Source organism: Dermacentor albipictus, unplaced genomic scaffold (genome assembly GCF_038994185.2).
Source record: "Dermacentor albipictus isolate Rhodes 1998 colony unplaced genomic scaffold, USDA_Dalb.pri_finalv2 scaffold_14, whole genome shotgun sequence".
Taxonomy (NCBI): Eukaryota; Metazoa; Arthropoda; class Arachnida; order Ixodida; family Ixodidae; genus Dermacentor; species Dermacentor albipictus.
Genome location: NW_027225568.1, coordinates 12,046,836 through 12,065,899, shown reverse-complemented (window position 1 = coordinate 12,065,899; position 19,064 = coordinate 12,046,836). Strand labels below are relative to the sequence as shown.

Below are 19,064 nucleotides of genomic sequence, written 5' to 3'. Positions count from 1 at the left end.
TATGCAAGCACGTTGGCACAGTCACTGCTGCTGATCTGGTAAACGTAGCTCGCAGAGCACGAAGTTGCGAGTTCAATTTCTCGTGACCTAACTCGCGTTAACAGGATCGGTATGAAAAAGCACTCGCGCAAGAAATGACCGGTGCGCGTTGACGAATTCCACTTGGTCAGCGTTAATCCTAGTGATCCTAGTAGAAAGGTTATTCTCTAAATATCCACCTGGAGCACATGTCCATTTCAGCTGCTGCTGAAGTGCTGTTTGGCTGGGTTGCGTAACCAGCTAGGAAGAAAAACGGGCACCCTCGGCCAATTCCCACCTAGCCTAAACGGACATTCCACTAGGTGGACACTTATAGAATAACCCCCCCACCCGTTCCTTGTGTCCTGCACGGTGCCGTCTCGAATGTTTTGCTTTGCGACGTGTGAAAACCCGGCCAATGAACTTACGACTGTACGTTCGACGCAGCCATGTCGCCTGCTTGCCGCGTGAAGCGCCGCCTGCAAGCTTCTCCTCAGCAGCGTCTCATGAGGCCTTCAAGATGCAAGCCTGTAAATGTAAGCCCCTACACCCTTCTGGAAGCATGAGCGATATTTCGAATGTCTCAATTGTATTGCTTGTGATGAGCTGTTACAATATCATTAAAATTTTGTTTCACAAGTACTTGAAGGATACCTTTTTTTTTTTGCAACTGCAGGTACAGCCTTGGAGGGTAAAAAAAAAAAACTTTCACCTAAAGTAAAAGTGAACGAGTCAGTTTAGAGAAGGTTCAGAATTTCGCAAACAAAACGCAGTTATCTGTGTCCACAGTTAGCTGTCCACAGCCACAAAAAAAAAGGTTGCGTTACGCTCGAAAGTGAGTTTATTATTTTCCGCTATTAAAAAAGCTGAACAATGGTAGCACGCTAACAGAGCTTCAAATGTTTTAAGAACAGATAAGTTGCAAGAAAAGCCTCGGCAAAAAGGCTTGCGTAGCTTATGTCCCTGAAGTTTTAAAAATCTGTAATTATCTGTTTATGTGCAGTTCCAAGGCCACTTCTGTTCAGGCGGAGCGCGTCCAGATAGACACGCTGGCTGCAGGCCTGCTGCTTCGTCTTCGCAACGCCCCGAATGGAATGACAGCACCAAGGTGCCGGCTACCTTTGACAAGTTCTGCACGAAAGAGGCGCACAAAAGGGAACGTGCTTTTGCCAAGGCACCTAGAAGGTGAGTGGGAAAGTGGAAGGGATCGCCTCGTTGTCATTGCGGATTTTTGCTGCTTCACAAATTTATATTCTCATGCTAGACTGCTCAGGGACACAATCACTTTTGAAGTTGGTTTTTATTGCCTGCAGGTATGCTGTGAAGGATGGCAACAATTGTATCCCGGTTAGATACCCAGGTTAGGTGCTGAAAGCAATATATGCTTGTAAGTGGACAAAGCAGCTTTGTCCTAATTATTGTAAATTTCATTCGTCTATCTCAGCCAGCAACGAAAGTATAAAAGTGCTTGGTTAGCCAGTTGGCGCTGCATCGCATATTTTCATGCCATATCCTGATATTGAACGTGCTTCAAGGTGATACTCAAGGGGGCTTCTTAATCGTTAGCATTAGGAGTGGAAGAAACTGTGCGAGTGAAGTGTGCGGAGCCGCTGGTGTGGTATAGGTAGACGAGTATGTCGGGGCTTAGAACAGCGCACGCGTGTGTGTGGTGCAACTGACGGTGGTCTGCTCTGGACCCCACTGTGAGTTGCACTTCGCTCCTCGTAGGTGCAGGATATGTCGAGAGCGCTCCTGACCAACTTTGCAAATTGATGAACGTGTTCTACAGCATGGATCAGGCACCTCCAATGGGTGCGACGTAATGCTCGCGTCAATTTCTTTAGCATTGCCGTTACAACTCCACTGACATTTTTACCTGACATATTATTTAGATCGAATCTCTGCCCGGTTTCTGAAAGCTCGCATAAAGAAGTCGGTAAAGGCCACTTCGATACTGTTCGGCATGCATCGAGCTTTATATGCGTGAACGCTGTACCTGATCGTTAACGAGTGGAATACAATGAAAATGCATTTCCACTAAATTGCGGATTGCCATAGAATTAAGCTGTTCACCAATTTAAAAACCACGTGACGGAGTTTTGTTGCACCAGATAAAAGGTCAAAAAGAACAAAAATACGGTTAAACGAAAAGACCATAGTGCCCTTCCACTCTGTGAAGGATGGCCAGCAAAGCTGTGCATTTGGGCCCCTTAATGGTGAACTGCACCTGCGCCGCGGGTAGGTGGGCATTGCACTATATTCTGTATCGGACCACGTGTGGGGTGCTTTTTTTTTTTGCATACGACTCGAAAATTTCCTTCGACGGTAGGGGTATACAGCTTCGCTGTGAGAACTGATGTCGTTTGTATCACTTTCGCTGAACACGCTGAACCCACTGGCATCGATATTGCCTGGGCACGCATCTCCGTTAAACGCAGTGGGATGACCCGTCTTCATCTAGTATTACGACATTCCAGCAGCTGGGCATACGCTGACTCGCAGTGACCGCAGCCTTCCGACTGGCAATAGTCGCATTGCTTCCTCCACATTTCCATTTTTTGCTTATTACCTCTAAATCTCAATTGTTACAAATACGAAATTTCCCGTGTGGGTGGAAAATCTTTGTTCGTTTTTGTATTTTCTATTCTTGCATAGTCGGCATTCATGTTTTTGCAAACTCTTGCTTACCCCCGAACGGACAAATAAGCAGCACGCTAGATTTCAGTGTTGAAGTCAGTGTCGACCCACGCTTGTCGGCTGTATCGTTGTCTCCTATCACAACACCGTCTTTCATGGACACTGTCGCACGCGGCATGCGTCCAGAGAACTCGCACGATCATTGGTATCGGCGTCTTCGCATTGGCGGCCATGGTACGTATAATAATAATAATAATATTTGGGGTTTTACGTGCCAAAACCACTTTCTGATTATGAGGCACGCCGTAGTGGAGGCCTCCGGAAATTTTGACCACCTGGGGTTCTTTAACGTGCACCTAAATCTAAGCACACGGGTGTTTTCGCATTTCGCCCCAAGATACGTATAGCAGCCGGAGACTTCGAAGCCGGTGATTGGCGGACGCCGTCCATGTTTCGCCACGCGTCGCCGATCTTCTAGCATCAGTAGTCGGTAAAATCTTTGTGCGTCGCCACGCATCACCCTTTTCTCCACCTACGCTTATGACGCATTACACGCATTGGCCCGTGCCGACGCGTGCCCGTGTTTGCGCCTTCAGTGGTGCGCTATAAGATGTATATGCACGTACGTCACATTCGTTACCTCGAGTCCAGACGTTTCGTTTGGTGGACCAGCCTTCGCCTATTTTGACTGAAGGCTGAAATACCAGCCGAAACGCTTGGATAGTGACGAAGTGTTTCCACGTACGTAGTTGTCATTTGTGACCCTACACCAATGGAGCCAACCTGCTTTTTTGCCTTCTCTGTATACGAACGGTGGTTCACGTAACTTGAACCAAGGATTTTAAAGAAAAGTGGTTAGCCGCAACTGAATGAAACCGAGTTTGCCGTCATGTGGTTGTTCTTAATCTTATATTTTGGGCTTTCTTTAAAGGTCGGAAAAAAGAAATGGCCACGCGGCATGTACGTTGCCGCAAAAAAAAATTGGACCGGTCGTTTTCGAATGCCCTCTACAACGTAACGAAGCGCACTTGGCCCTAAAGTGAAGTTTCAAACATTTGCAGAATTGATCTTAGCATTTACTTGCGGTTTGTCAATTTTTGAAATTGTTTGTTCAAGTTGCGTAAATCACCCCGGATAATCATAACCATATAAAGCCAACAGATAATGACATGAAAGCATCAATAAAATTGGCTGTGGTTGATACTGAAATGCAGCAAACAAAAGGGGAAATGAAAGTGGACGAAAAGAAAACTTGTCGCACGTTCGAGCTGAACCCACAGCCTCCGCATTACACTTGCATTGCACTACGAATTGTGCTATGCTGATGGGAATCAATCCGGCAACGAACTTGGGTATGTATATTTACTGGACCTGAGAGCATGGAAGCCTGATACCGAAACCGTTAAGCCATGAACGCGTGCCTCAACAGGGTCGGAGTAAAACACCATTAGAACTTTCCCTCGTATAAGTCAGCGCTTTGGGACACTTCGCACGTCAGTCCAGTCATAGGTGATATTAAAGAGCGATCGTTTCCGGTGCTGCATCATTTTCCAGACATTTCGTGCATCTCTACATCGCACACGTCGAATGTAGACTAACAGTGTCGGTGTGGAGCGGGCGACTCGCGCGAAATCCGCGCTCTGGAATGCCTTAAAGGAAACTTCCTGACAGATCCAGAAACGTTGTCGGCAAGAATCGCAGGCTGTGTTTATCACGAATAACGACACGCGTCGGCCATGGCGAATATGCGGTGGCAAACGATTCCGTGCGAAACTTTAAGCTACAGGTTTACGCGGACCAACCGCCGAGTCGCGGCTATAGCGGAGAGTGCGCGCCTCTCCCCTCCAGCCCGCCAATGCACCGCCCATGGCCACCATTACTGCGTACGCTGCGTACTGGTCTCGCTGGACGAATGCCTTTGCATTCGTCCAGTCGTTTGCTGCGCTGTGCACATGCCTCATCGTATTGCTAATATACCCTTCGGTATCTCAGCGTGCTTCGGCATTCAGCTCCAGCTTTAAATCGCAATGCACGTCCCTTCACTTTACCTCAAGTTCTCCCTTGTAATTTTTTTGTTGTTCGAAATTTCCATGGTAGTTTTCATTTCCATTCTTTGCATCCAATTCGCTGCCTCTGTTTCTCCCACTTTCTGATTACTGCTGCTTGTTTATTTAGGCCTTCAATTACCTGTACTTGGTTGATAACATTGCTTACATTTTCCTTCATTTTGTGTCCACGCTTTTAGGTACAGATACTTCTGCGCTTTCGCCGCTCACTTTGACCCATGTTGCCGAGGCTTTCTTCAAGCGCCTCTCACCAGGCCGCACAGCAAACTTTGGTTATACGCTGGAAATTTTTACCTATCAAGAGAGCGTTCTGCTGCAAAAAGTTTCCAAATCGGCTCATAGCAGCAAGATGAAAGTATTTCAGTGTCGCGAACCCATAATTTCAGGAGCCAGCTACACCAACACCCCCTCGAGAACTTAAGGCCTTCTTCCTACAACATTTCCTCTTGAGCTACGTCACGCAAAAGAGGCCCACATAGAAGTTCAGTGCAGCGTGCTACGAGCGGCGCACCTGTGTTGAAAATTAGAGGCGGAAGAGCGAGTTACCGACGACGGCGATAACAATTCGATTAGATGCACCTGCCGTTCCTTGGATAGCTTCGGGGTTACAAAAGACCTGGCATGCGGCGACATGCTTCCGAGCGCGCATTTTCTGGTCGTGAACCGCGCTCGTATTCTGTGTTTGTGCTTCAATTCGGTTATGCGTCCGGCAAGCCTTACATTGCCATGGAATGTGGATTACGTCTATACCCGGATATGCCTAATAACTGCTGCGTGCCCAAGTGCTGGAGCAATTAGAAATCGGGGCAGAAAAATCATGCGTTCGCTTCCGCAAGATCAATGACAGAATATTGGGTGCCATGTCAAAGGCAAAGAGAAAAGCTGGAGTTCGCAGAATAAGCCACCTGTTTCTTTGTAAATAGTTGCAGGAATGTATTGTATCTCCATCGATAAACTCGTGTGACATCGTTATTCGTTTGGAGCCTACTCTAGACTGGAATACATACATGCGTCCCGAGTGTGAAAAGTGCACACCAGTGAAGTTGTCATGAGATGTGTTATGGTGCAGTGATAAAATTTTGTGGAACTTTCGTGGTCGCGTGAAAGGCGAACTGTGACGCCGACGATAAATGAAGGAAAAGAAGCTACTCTGAAGAAGAGGGCAGCACTGACTCTTCACCATAAACTATGCTCGTTGTCATCATTTACCCGAAATTCGTTCTCAAACCTAAGACTGCACCATCTCATTTTTATCCATGGTTTTTTAAATAATTGGGTGCGTAAGTAGTTTCGCGTAAATCTTGGAACACACTCCGATTTCTGCGGGCCGTCTGCTCAAATAAGTGCGGCCAAACCGACCAGAACCAAAAATCCTCTTCTGACCTTGCCCACACATCGGAACCTTATCAGTGAACGTGGATGGTATACCAGTTACAGCTCTGACTGACACAGGCGCGCACGTATCCCTGATGAATGCTCAGCTTCGGAATCGTCTCAAGAAAGTCCTCTGCTGCCCCGTCGCCTGTAATCCGAGTCGCCGACAGTGGAACACCAGCCCTTATTGGCATGTGCCTGGCTCTCGTGAGTGTCGCCGGACATCATGCTTGTTTTATTTTATTGTTCTAGAGCACTTCCCTCACGACCTAATCCTGGGTATTGAATTTGTCTACACATTCCGCTTTGAGAGGCTCTTCTGCTGGTGTTGTGCAACTCGCTCTACCTGCTGGTGTTGACCCTCCCGATAGTGCTCTTACACGGCTGTTTCACAAAGCATATCGCCTCCCTCACCATGCCATTACCTTCATAGGTATTTCACCCGTTGCACCTGTAACAAACGGTGACTACATCGTATCCTCTAATGCAGATGTCCTGCTCTCGTATAACGTCGCTTTTCTTCACACCGTCATTACCATTTCGGACAACATGTCGTGCCTACCGCTTGTGAGCTTTGGACTTTGTACACAAGCACCCCCGCGCGGAATATCCCTGGCGCAAGTCACGCTGGCCCGATACTACCACATTTTGGGTTGAACTTGTGAGCGCTCCTCGTGTGCAACTCTTGCTTCGCCTCCTGTCCCTTGAGACTTGAATACCCTAAAGAAAATTATTGCTCCCAACCTTCCGCCCCAGTGTGCTCAAGAACTACTTTGCCTCCTTGCCTTGTAATGCGACATATTGGACCTTGAAAAGCGTCCTCTAGGACAAACATCTGTCGTCAAACATCGAACACGGGTGATGCGAGTCAGATCCATCGGCGACCCTACTACGTCTCGCATACCGAGCGACACATCATCCGCCATGAAGTTGACAAGATACTTTCTCGTAACATCATTGAACCTTCTTGAAGCCCATGGGCACCCCTGTTGTACTAGGAAAAAAGGACTACAGTTTGCGATTTTACGTAGATTGTGGAATAGGCAAGAATCAGATGTATGCGTTAAGAGACAAATCCGGCAATATTGTTACTAATATGGATGAGATAGTTCACGTGGCTGACGAGTTCTATAGATATTTGTACAGTACCAGTAGCACCCACGACGACAATGTGAGAGAGAATAGTCTAGACGAATTAGAAATCCCACAAGTAACGCCGGAAGGAGTGAAGAACGCCTGGGAGCTATGCAAAGGGGGAAGACAATGGGGAAGGATCAGGTAAGATTTGTTGAAGGATGATGGGAACATTGTCCTAGAAAGTCGTACCTCTCGCCCGCCTCCTAACCAGCAGTGAGCCGATGCTTCAGCCGCCAGGGATCATGTGACACCTTAAGAACACTTTTCATCTTGGTCGAAAGAAGACGACGCTCTGGACTTTGCGCGCTGTCTACCATCCTGTCAGCTGCTGCAATTGTCAATATCCTGTAAATATACTTCTGCCTACTGTTGACCCCGTGACATTATCACGGACGTTACTGTAAGTGGCCTGTACAAGCTCGTCTGATCCTTATAAACTTTACCTTTGTGGATGTTCATTTCGTTTTCACACCATCTTCCGGAACTTTCCTGGTTCAAATCACTTGCCCTATGGCATTAGTCATCGGTACCTTGCTCTTAGGACAGTTTTTATTAGCCTGATTGGAATTTAACTGGGTCCTGCTGCCGCATTTGGGACTACGCCAGGCTTCTCTGTTGTTGCTGGATCTGTGTCTCAACTACCCTTTCTTTCGTGCCAAAGTCATCCCTCACAACGTCTGTAATGTACCCCAGTGCATCGTCAACTTCATAGTTGTTACCGTCTTCAACTCTTATAGCCGTTTGCGAGTTTTAGTTTAGCTACGAGTGCTGTTATGTTGTTCAAGAATCTTTTTTTGGGCGCCTTTGTGCCTGATGTAAATGTAATTCACAGAACGTTCGCTTGTGTATTTCTTTCTGTTACACAAGGTCACTCGCCGCACTTTTTGTCGGTATTTGTTCCAGCTAAGCAGCAACTCTTCTGCGTGTAGTCCCAACTTTTTGCTTCTCCTTGATCCCTAGACGCCTGCTTACGCTCCTTTCAAGCTAGCTTTATTTCCTTGTTCCGTCACTTACGTGGTTTCCCCTTTGTGATTGAGCAGTTTTTATGCATGTATGTCTTATCTCCTTCTGCGTAACGTCTACAACTTATATTCTGACTGCTGTAGGAAAAGCCTCCATTTTCTTCTGTTCGTACAGCGAAGCTGCTTGCCTGACGAGCCTGTAGGGATGAGCCGTATGTGCGCTTTCGCATGGAGGGGGTGACTATCTGGGCTGGGTAACGCCAGTAAAGGAGCCAAAAAAGACAACGAACTATAGTACGGCGCAGAAGAACGGACACGTGATTTCACGGCACGCCGCGCCTGCGCAGTAGGGGAGTGCACCCGGGCTGGCCGCCATTGCTGCTGCCTGCGTGTCCTGTCATCTGCCCTCAATGCAACGCTGCGGCAGTTGTGCGAAGAAAACACGGAGGTGTGCGCCGCGGTTGCCGCCGGGCTGTTTGATAACCGGATTATGCATTTCAGAGGTAGATCACTGCAACAGTTGCAACGCCAAGATAAATGGAAAGTTCCCGAAGAACAAGCAGAGTACGAGAGGCGCGAGTTGCAACCTCATTCGAGTTTCACCGGTGCAAACTCCAGATTCAAGATGTTTCTGGCCGCGGAGTTTTGCCATAGTTGGTCGGTCTGTGATCGACAGCTTCGGTGGCTAATGCGCCACTATAAATGGATCAGCCCGAAATTTCTGTGCTTGTTATTTGCTGTTCACTTATTTTTAGGAATTCCTTTGCTGTTAGTTCATGCTTTGCGTTAGTACCTCTCGGACGGTTTGAAGTTAAACCTCTATGATCGCTACATGGGCGCTTTTTTCCATGTTAGTCTATTATCATTTGGTCTAGTTTTTAAGCCATTTCTGAGGCTAAGGCGTAGTGTATACATGACTGCCTGTTTCCGCATTGCCACGTTACCTGTCTATGACTCATTTTCCCTTCATCCCACAGAATTAACATTGGGGAACCATTGGATTCAGTATGTCCGTCAAAATCGACTGTGTGCGTGCATATTTCCCATCACTTCTAATGCACTCAAACCCTTACCCGCCGTTATTGCTTAATAGCTATCGTGTTCGGCTGTTCGGCTGAGGTCACGGGTTCGAATCCCGGCTCCAGCGGCCGCATTTCGATGTGGGGCGAAATGCGAAAACACCCTTGTGCGTCTAGACGTCCAACTGGGGCTGCTACATTTTCGCTAAAGTATATCCCGGGAACTTTGGGCGCATAACATACACAAGTGGAGGTTGGGCGCATGACATTTGCCAAAAGGCACAAAGGCCCACCGCAAAGATTCTGTAGCCATGTTTGACCACGCGGAGCTCGAACTAACAATATGCAGACAGCTATAAGGGATGAAGAAGGTAAAATCTTGGGGGGAGACGATGCGCTGCGGTACCCCAGACGTGCGTAATACTAACTTCTGCACTAGAGAAAGCCTAGTTAAATGTTCTAATACTTTAATACAACAAGCGTCTTCAAGGTGCAGCTAGTAAACCTGCGTGCCGTTGTTCCAAAAGAGTCTTAATGTAGAAATGGCTTGACCAGTGAAGCCACTTATTACTTCATGTCACCAATTACGTGCAGTGCACCGAATGTTGTCGTTCGCGTCAGGCAGCCATAAATGAGGACCAGCAGAAAAGATCCGCCCTTGCCCGCCTTTGATGGCGCTACTCTCGTTGAATGAAAGCGCCATAGGTTAGCAGAGCACGATAGCCGAGCCCTTCTGCGTTCTCTATAACACGTAGCAGGCTTTCGTCGCGGATCGGTTTGCGCAAGCACTGGCGGTACTTGACGGATTTGACATCGCGACGAACCCTCTGCTTGCAGGCGTCATGTGCTGATACTGTGAATAACATTTGTCATCGTGTACTTATATTTACATATGACGTGTTCTTTTTTTTCAGGACAGGACGGGGTGCGGATGGTCTGGTGGAGATCGACCCAAAAGGAGAAGGTGGCTATCACTACGTTTCAGTTACGATTATCCCTCCTACGTTGCAAGAATGAGAAACACGTACAAAGATGCATTTTTTAAAGGCACACATTTTTTTTTGCAACGACTCATGCTGAAAACATGCGTTCAGCTTGTTGAATTAGAAAACATTAAGGTTATTCTTTAGCTGCGCAGAATCTTTAAGTTGCCTGTGGGAGATAGCACAATTTGAACCACTGATGCAAAAGCGCTATGTAGCAGCTATTACTTTACGAAAGATTGTTGCCTCACAGAATAATTAACACAATTACGCTAATTATCATTTTGATTTATTCCTTTACCTCGCATTTTTAAATCTGCGAGTTGCGGCTAGTGAGTCTGCACAGCTTATCGACTCGGGACAAATTCTGTGGATAAGCAAGTTTGGAAACACTGATTTTCAGACTGTCTGATGAAATGCCTTGACTTATTTTTTAAACTTCAACGCACAAAACAGTATTCTTTCGGAAGTAAGTGGAACAGGGAGTTTTTGCCGCAAGTTTTACAGCACATATCTGGAAATCGGTGCCATCCTCAGAATTCGTCCTAAGTCTTGCACACCCCAGCTGCAATACGTACATTGAAATGTGCGGCAACGTGAATAATTAAGACGTTATTATGCGTAATTATGGTGCATGTATTTATGGTCCATTATTTTGTGCATGTAAAATCTCCTTGTGTGGGCTACTACTAAAGCGAAACGGATCAGCAATTCTGAAGTAATTTTCCTAAAGTACTAAATAAATAACCACTTTTAATTTATTTCATAGCATAGTACCGCCGGAAATGAGAGCAATTTCGCCCCGATATCACAGAGCAGATACGTCAACATCAGGTCCGGTATTTTCAAGTACTCCAATTGTGACCGATTCACCACACACTTTTTGAAAGTACTGTAATCCGTTGTTCACTTCCTCTTCGGCCTCTGTTGCACATAGACGGTACCTCCAAATTGATCCGCCTGTAAGAAATCGTCGGTGGCCGTTTCCTGTCCTCTCTTCATTTCTCACTTCCGAGTGTCCCAGTGGCAAGGGTTAACCTTGTGTGGCTAGCCATTCTTGGTTATGCTGTTTGGTTATAGCAGCCATTTCCTGCTGGCGTTGGCAGGGCTTCCCTCGCAGGAACTTGTCAAGTCCCGCTTTTGGACTCCATGATGGGCGGTTGGCATCGGTGCTGAAAACACCATGCATACTTATGGCAAATGCTTTCCTTAAACTCCCTGATCGCCCCCAATGAGGGCGCACCGAAGATGTCTTCCCGTTTTTTCGGACGCCAAATCCTGAACTCTCGATTCAACATTATTCACTCTGAAAAGTCGTACAAACCAGTACAATCCAGTTCACCGTTCCTTGTTTCAGTCGTTGTGTGAAGTTTTTGCCCCAGGTTCTAAGGAGTGAAGGATGGCAAGCGGTGATCTCCTCTTAGAGCTGTGATCAGAAGCAATATGAGAAACTGCCGAAACTAGTATCATTTGGGGGGAGACCCAAGTAACAGTTACCCTGCACCGTGCTATGGACACCACCCGCGGCGTTCTCGGGCGTTGATTTCCTTTACCTGACCGAGGCTGACCTCTTGGAGATCTTGAGTTAACAGAATGTCCGGCCCACACGTATCGAGCCGGCGGTGACGCCATCAGCGCCTGCCTCCCCCCCGCTCCCCTCGGCGGCTGCAGCTCGTGCTGCTCCGCCATCTCAGCAGAAGGGGCCATCGACCTCTGGGCTGGTGGTCTCAAAGGTCTCGTCCAGCTTGTCGAGGCCTTCACAAGGAGCGGCTAGATTATCGTGATCGCTCCAGAAAAGAAAAACCTCGCGTCACGGTACCCGGAAAGGGCCCGTGAGCTAATATGAGTCTCTAAAACAAATAGCAAAAAATATCTTAATCATTATGGAAACACAAATACTACAGTGGAATGTCGGAGAGCTTCTTCATTGCCTTGACGGCACTATAGAACTACTACCCTAACGCAATCCAATGTTGGTGTATGTTCGAGATACATCTGACGCCTACGAATGCCAATTTTTTTCGTAATTACAGCATCTTGTCGAAAGAGCGAGACGAGGAACGCCTCCGGTGGTGTCGGCATAGTCGCAGACAAGTCTGTAGTTTGCCGACACGTCGACGCTTCAGACGCTCCCTGAGGCACTGTTAGTTCGGGACATTCTTTTCAATAAATTAGTCACTGCATATTCCATTTATATACCACCGAACGATCATCTCGACAAAGTATAACCTCGTTGATCTGCTTCCCAAGCCTAACATACTCTTGGGAGGTTTTAACGCTCATAGCACGATGTGCGGAGACTCGCGATGCGACCGGATAGGTCGACTCATTGTAACTTTGCTTTTAACCTCCGGAACGTGCCTCACCAAAAGGACGAACATGCTTATTGTAATCCACATCATAATTTATACTCGTCACTCGACCTGCGATCCCCCTTCGCTTCTATCTTTTCTGATTTAGACTGATGTGTAATTAAAAATCTGTCCGGAAATCTGTCCAACTAGCGCTGAACTTAGTAAACCAACCTGACTTCCATCCGGACGCCCCACGCTAGAAGCTAGCCAAAGCTGACTGTGAATGTTTTAAGGAATCCACTACTTGCGAAAAGATTTTATGGATAATTTTAGTATAGATCATGCCGTTTCATACTTTACCGCTTTTATCAATGATGGCGCTGAAAAGTTCATTCCTCAAACAAGTGGCACTTCATTCAAAAGACGGGTCCCTTGGTGGAAGGACGATTTCAGAAAGGCATGAAGGGGACAAAATTAAGCATGGGGGCAAACTACGTGAATATCCTACGGCCGAAATTCTAATAGAATTTCAACATGTTAAATAGGAAAGACGCGAGGACAGGCTGGCAGAAGTTTCTCTCAAGTATGAAGTCGAATACTCAAGAGGGTAAACAGTGGCTATGGTGTAGGGCTGCAGAGGACGAGGTCGCGGGAACGAATCCCGGCCACAGCGGCCGCATTTTGATGTGGGGCGAAATGCGAAAACACCGGTGTGCTTAGGTTTAGGTGCACGTTAAAGAACCCAAGATGGGCGAAATTTCCGGAGTCCATCACAACGGCGTGCCTCATAATCAGAAAGTGGTTTTGGCACGTAAAACCCCAAAATTTAATTTTTAATGACATTACCAAAGTTGAATTGCAAAAGTAAGCACTGTTTTCAACTATTCACTTTGGTTGTAAATATTGCTCTGAATTCTCTGAAGAGCACCTACAGACACTAAAGCGGGCAAGATAACGTATTATAGACTGATCCCGACGGAACTGCTAGCGTGGGAGTTCGGATTTTGCTAAACACTTGTAAGCATTACAACAGTATTGAGTAAGAGTTGAATTTGTGTTAACTTCATGCGCTTTAGTTTCTTTGACAGGTGCAGTTTACAAAACTGAGATATCTGGTTTGGTGCAGAGTTGTAAATTTGTAAGCATTCTGCATAATCTGAGATCGATTTTCGGCAAGATTTGTGGAAAGCATGCGAGGTTCTAAATCAAAACTCTGTATCCCCTGTTGCTGGATACCTAGATGTATGGTTGCCACGAAGGACTTCGAAAAGTACACGAACTAGCGTCATTATCAGCAGCAGTTTATTTTACTTACGAGTGCACGCTTGCGCATCTTACCGTACATGAAGCAGCTGTCGCGGTGTCGAATCTGATTTGACTCCGACAGAGGAAACTCAGTGGCATACAAAGAAAGAGACGTACTGCTGACACTTATCACCATGTTTCTTAATATCAAATGCTCAAGTGTTTCTCTTGCGGCAGAGTTCCTGCTCCTGCCCAGAATTCGTACACTACCGAATTGCAGCTCGCATCCACGAGTGTTAACATGCATCACCAATTGTGCGCAGTCAGCCTTATTCAAATTTTACGCATACTCCCTCATTTTGACTCGCGCAGTTCCCAGTCTCGCCAACATAGCACTTGCCACTGGAGAATAGAACCTCATACACCACTGCTGTGCGACATTGCGTGAATGTCGTAGAATGTCTCGTGTGGTTTCCTCCTTTTTACGTCATCGTAGCAAATTGGAAAATGTATTCTTGAGCTTGGTGGGGACGGAGAACACAAGAGGCACACCGCGTCTCCGTACGCCTTTCTTGCTGTTGTGGGCAATCTTGTACAGAGCGGGCACAGCATCAGACCTCATATAATTCTTGTTGGGTCTCCGTGCTAGTCCACCCAGTTCTACATTTTACAAGCTTCTGTAGGAGCGTTTCAGTAAGTCCTACTCTTGGAAAATGAGCGAAGCAAGAATTCGAGAACCAAACGAAATCAAATGTCGCCAGGAGTTCTTGATGGCAGGATAAAGGCAGTTGCCAACAATCACCGTTTGAGCCTTCCAACATGCAAATCGGCATGTTGGCAGGTAATAGGCCCAACTGATTTGTTTGCTCAAAAACTGCAGCTTGATATACTTAATAACTTACTATACTTAATATACTTGATAAACATCCTTATTAAACTTAATAAAACTGTATAGAGCCGGACGGCGGGAGTTCGTGTGTAAAGGGCATGTCTCGGTGATGTCTAAAACAATTGAAATCTCCCCAACCATAAATATTTCTGTGAGATTGCGCTTCTTAAATATTAAAACATTATGCGCATATGAAAAATGAAATACTCCTTGTTAAAATTCTTATCGAAATACCGAATCCCTCTAGTGATTGGGGACCTGTCCACGTCGCGTCCTTGTTGCCTTTCTACGCCCATACGTCTACTTGTATACTTATCAATTCTACGCTCCAAATAAACTAGCAAGCAATTTCTCCCTAATCAATTTCTTTGTAATGGCTACAGCATGACATCTAAGAAACAACCTGCCGAACACAAGGCTGTGACTGGCAGTTGCAGTCTGAAATACCGCAAACTTCATTCAATTCAATCAAGCGACCGTGCAACTAGGGAGTTTCTGCGCTTTTATCTCCAAGCCAAACTTTAAAAGGACACTAAAGGCAAATATTAAGTCGGCGTGAATTCTTCAAATACAGTCCCAGAAACATCGCAACGCTTTTTTCGTGCCAAGAAAAGTTTACGAAGAAATTACATCTGAAGGGTGCGAATACGTTTTTAGAAATTAAAATCTCCGGGCACCCAACAGGGGAGTTGTGACGTTGCATGCGCCATCACCACACTTTGCTGCCTTCGATGAGTAAATCTGCGCCCCACAGACGGCGGGTACCGAGCCAAGACAGTGCGGTGGATTGCCCGCGCCAGCTACGTGTCGGTCATGTGGCGTAGACCGTTCGGGCATCCCGCTACATCACATCGACATTGAATTCTCTGCCACTCACTTTGTGCGAGTGTCGCGATCCAGAAAAACCAGTGCAGAACTACGAGATAACGAAACTACTGAAACACGAAAATGTCGACGGTGCGGAATCGAGCAAAAACGAAACTTTCGACCACCCGCGTCGTTTTCAAGGGGCATTTCGATGAGTTCTTGTTCTAAAAATGAAATAGAACTAGGTAGCTCGCAATTTAGTCCTACACCATACAAGCAATATTTCGGCAGTGAGTGGTTGAGTGCTAGTCACAAAATTTAAATGAGTGCTTTCGTCATCGGGCAAGTACTCGGATGTCCCGTGGGAGTCTCTTATTTCATTTACCTCAACGCCTTGATTATTTAGGTTCTCGTCGCGATAATATTGGCACCTTAGATATTCTCGAGCACTGATTTATCACTTTCGCTTGACTTCGTGTTTGTCTTTAGTCTCCTTTTAATAAATCAGCTGCAGTTCGCAGTCGTGTACTGTGTGTTGGGTCGCCAACTCTTTGTGGGAACGCTAACCTAGCAGTTTTGCGGGCGGAATGAATGTGCAGTCACCCTGATCGAATAACTCGGTCCTACATTAAGTTGCATGTACAAGCACTGCTACAATACATGCTCTTATGTTCCTTTCTCCAATAGCGACCAAATCACGTACGCCCGGTGGGTTGGCCCCCCTCGAGCTCCCGGACTTCTCTTTCCTCTTCAAGAAAGGATGCTTCTCTCCTGACTGTTCGGACCCGAGCCATTTTCAGTGTTATCCTAAAAAAAAAACCTCGCGTATTGTAGCTGCCACCTCATGGCGCAACCCTTTTAATTGACATCCGTATACTTACGTGTTTTTAATACTCATTTTAAGACAAACGTGATTTTATACCCGCTACCTACCTGATTTTACCTACGTTTTTACTTGCGCTTGCCTATACCCGATTTTAAACATGTTGACGACGCGTATTTTATTTCTTCGGGTTTTATTGTAATAAGAGTCGTGGGGTGGCGGTAAATGTTACCTAGCGTGCAGCACTCCTGTTTGCGTAGCGTGCAGCACGCAATGATTCCACTCGTGGGTATGTGGCGGACAGGAACTTTTGACCATATTACAGCCGGTAGATAATCTCTTGATGTGCATGTTGCTCTACTCGTGGGTGCAGCGCGGCGAAGATGCATGTCATCGTCTCCTGGCGTTGTTTAGAGCTAATATAGCAAGAAATCTTCCATAGAATACAATGACTTGATCAGGCTTCAGTATGTGTCTTCCTTTCGGGCCTTTGTAGTGTGATGCGAACTCTTTACGGATGTCTAAGCCTCTGACAAACGCTGTTCTGCTAGCCTTTTAGGTAGAGCTGAAGAATGCTACGTACAACATTCTTATGGCATATTTCAAAAATTGCTCTAGGTAGGCTGCGATCGGTTCCCTTCCAGAAATCAGCCGTGGTAATTTTTCCGCTCCTGGGCTCTTTGTGTGGCTCATACGCTACCTTGTGTAAACGCAAACAGGAACCGTACCACTGACCAGAAAATTATCTGTTGAATACTGCAGTGGTCAGCATTTTCTGCTTGTTAATTGCCTTACCGCCCATGTGCTCTACTCTTATGTCACAATATGAACGTGCTTCTAACAATACAACTGAAGTTTGACATCTCATGTTTGACTGACATTACCAATGTGTAACTCGAGAAGTAAGCGTGGCATTTGTGGTCGACTTAGATCCTTTGCGATTATTGCTTCCCATGTGTCGTATACTTGTAACCACCTATGCAATTGCTTTGAAATAAACGCAAGGGATTGCAAACGAGTCTGCTTTGTTCCTTTTCTTTTCCTGGACAAAAGTTGCTTCCCAAAGAAAATGGGTCATTGAAAACGGATTTCAGCTTCACCAAGTGGTGTAGCTTAACTTGCACTTGATCAGCAGGAAGTTCTCCTTTATTCATTAATTACCTTTGCAAAGAAGTGTCGTAAACGTTGCTACCGATGTGCTAAGCACATAAGTTGTTCATTATCACTCTGCGCGGTAGCCTAATGACTTGGGTGTTGCTTTGCGGAGGTCGCGGGTATTCTGTTTGACGCGGCAGGGGCCTTTTGATATAGGCAAAATGCAAGACCGCTCGTGTACTTCGTGTACGTGGTCAAAATTCTACCAGAGTTCCACAGTACGGTGTACCTGATAAGATGGTGCTTTCGACGCGTGAAACCTAAGCACTGGTTTTCTTTATAATCGCAATGTGTCATATTTTTAGGTTAGTTTTAAGAGCCAAGGATATAAGCTTGCGCAGCGTCGATTAATACCGATATAACACGGGCATACCAATGTTCCGCACATGGACCATTGAACTTTCACAGAGGAATTATTTCAGGGGAGATGGGTGAATGCCACATGGTCTCCGCTTCAGCTCTTAGCAGAAAGCGCCACATATCCTTGGCGCTTACGTTGCATCGAAAGAAAGCTTTAAAAATTGCCGTCCGAACACTCCGTACAGATGATTAAGCAGCGAAACTGAAACGTGTGGCCCCGGTGTTTATCACTGCATTAATCCCAACGGTTCATTTAGCGATGGCTTGGTAGCCTACCGGATTCTCGGTGCGCAGTTGCCGATTCCACTCGGCTGCACGAGCCTCTTCTTGTGACCGGGCTGCTGTATCGTCACGGCGTAGACGAGCTCGTTCCCGGTTCTGCTGGCGGCGTTCCTGATCGAAAGCTGCCTGTTCCTCAGGAGTGGTTATAACGCGTAGCCTATCCATTTCAGAACCGGAGGGAAACTACTGCGAACGCAGTCGGCTACGATGGAGAGCAACGACGTCACTATGGCGCACCCAGTCGCGCGCCTCTTTTCGCTCATGCGCTGGAGGAGTTTTCGGCGTACAGGTGACACACGGACGGACGAATCGGCTAGCCATGTTTGCTTGATATACCCTCGGGGCCGAAGCAGTAGAGAGGGCGTGTGAAACAATAAATACAAAGAATAAGATTGCTGAATGAAAGCAGCATGTGAAACATAAATCAATGTATGATTAACATGGCTATTATAAAAGTAGGTACAAAAGTCGGATGTAACATACAAGTTCGCTATTACCAAATAAACAAAAACTAAATAAAACAAGATTGAACATTAACATAACCATAGCAGGTGCAAAAGCGGGCTCTATAAAATATTAGCTATGGGGTTTTTAAATTTCATGATTCAGAATTGTAGCGAGAATTTCGGGAAGGTGATTCCACTCTTAAGGTGTGCGTAAGAGCCAGGAAAGCGAAAAGGAATTCCTTCTGATAGAAGGTATGCCGACCTTATTAGCATGGTGTAATCATCGGAATGTGCAGTGCAGTGACAGCAGTTCTTTGTCTAATTCTGGGTGATGAAAGATTTTATCGAAAAAGAGCTCGTTCCCGGTTCTGCTCGCGGCGTTGCTGATCGAAAGCTGCCTGCTCCTCAGGAATGCGTATAACGCGTGGCCTACGCGTTTCGGATCCGGACAGAGACTGCTGCGAGCGTAATCGGCTGCGACGAAGAGCAACTACATCGCTACTGGCGTAGCCAATCTCGCGCCTGATTTGACACATATGCATGGATTTGCGCCGGAGGAGTTTTCGG

The 19,064-nt window shown here is 46.4% G+C and overlaps 1 protein-coding gene across 1 annotated transcript in view; it reads left to right on the top strand.

The window, feature by feature from the left end:
* Positions 1 to 16,604, top strand: part of LOC135905838 (uncharacterized) — a 30,408-nt gene extending 13,804 nt beyond the window's left edge. Inside the window, exons 2-5 of the mRNA XM_065436904.2 lie at positions 466 to 554; positions 1,022 to 1,203; positions 10,128 to 10,177; positions 16,119 to 16,604. Coding sequence (XP_065292976.1) covers positions 468 to 554; positions 1,022 to 1,203; positions 10,128 to 10,177; positions 16,119 to 16,297 — 498 coding nt within the window. The 5' untranslated portion in view covers positions 466 to 467 and the 3' untranslated portion in view covers positions 16,298 to 16,604. The remainder of the gene's footprint in view (positions 1 to 465; positions 555 to 1,021; positions 1,204 to 10,127; positions 10,178 to 16,118) is intronic.
* The last annotated feature ends 2,460 nt before the right edge of the window (positions 16,605 to 19,064 follow it).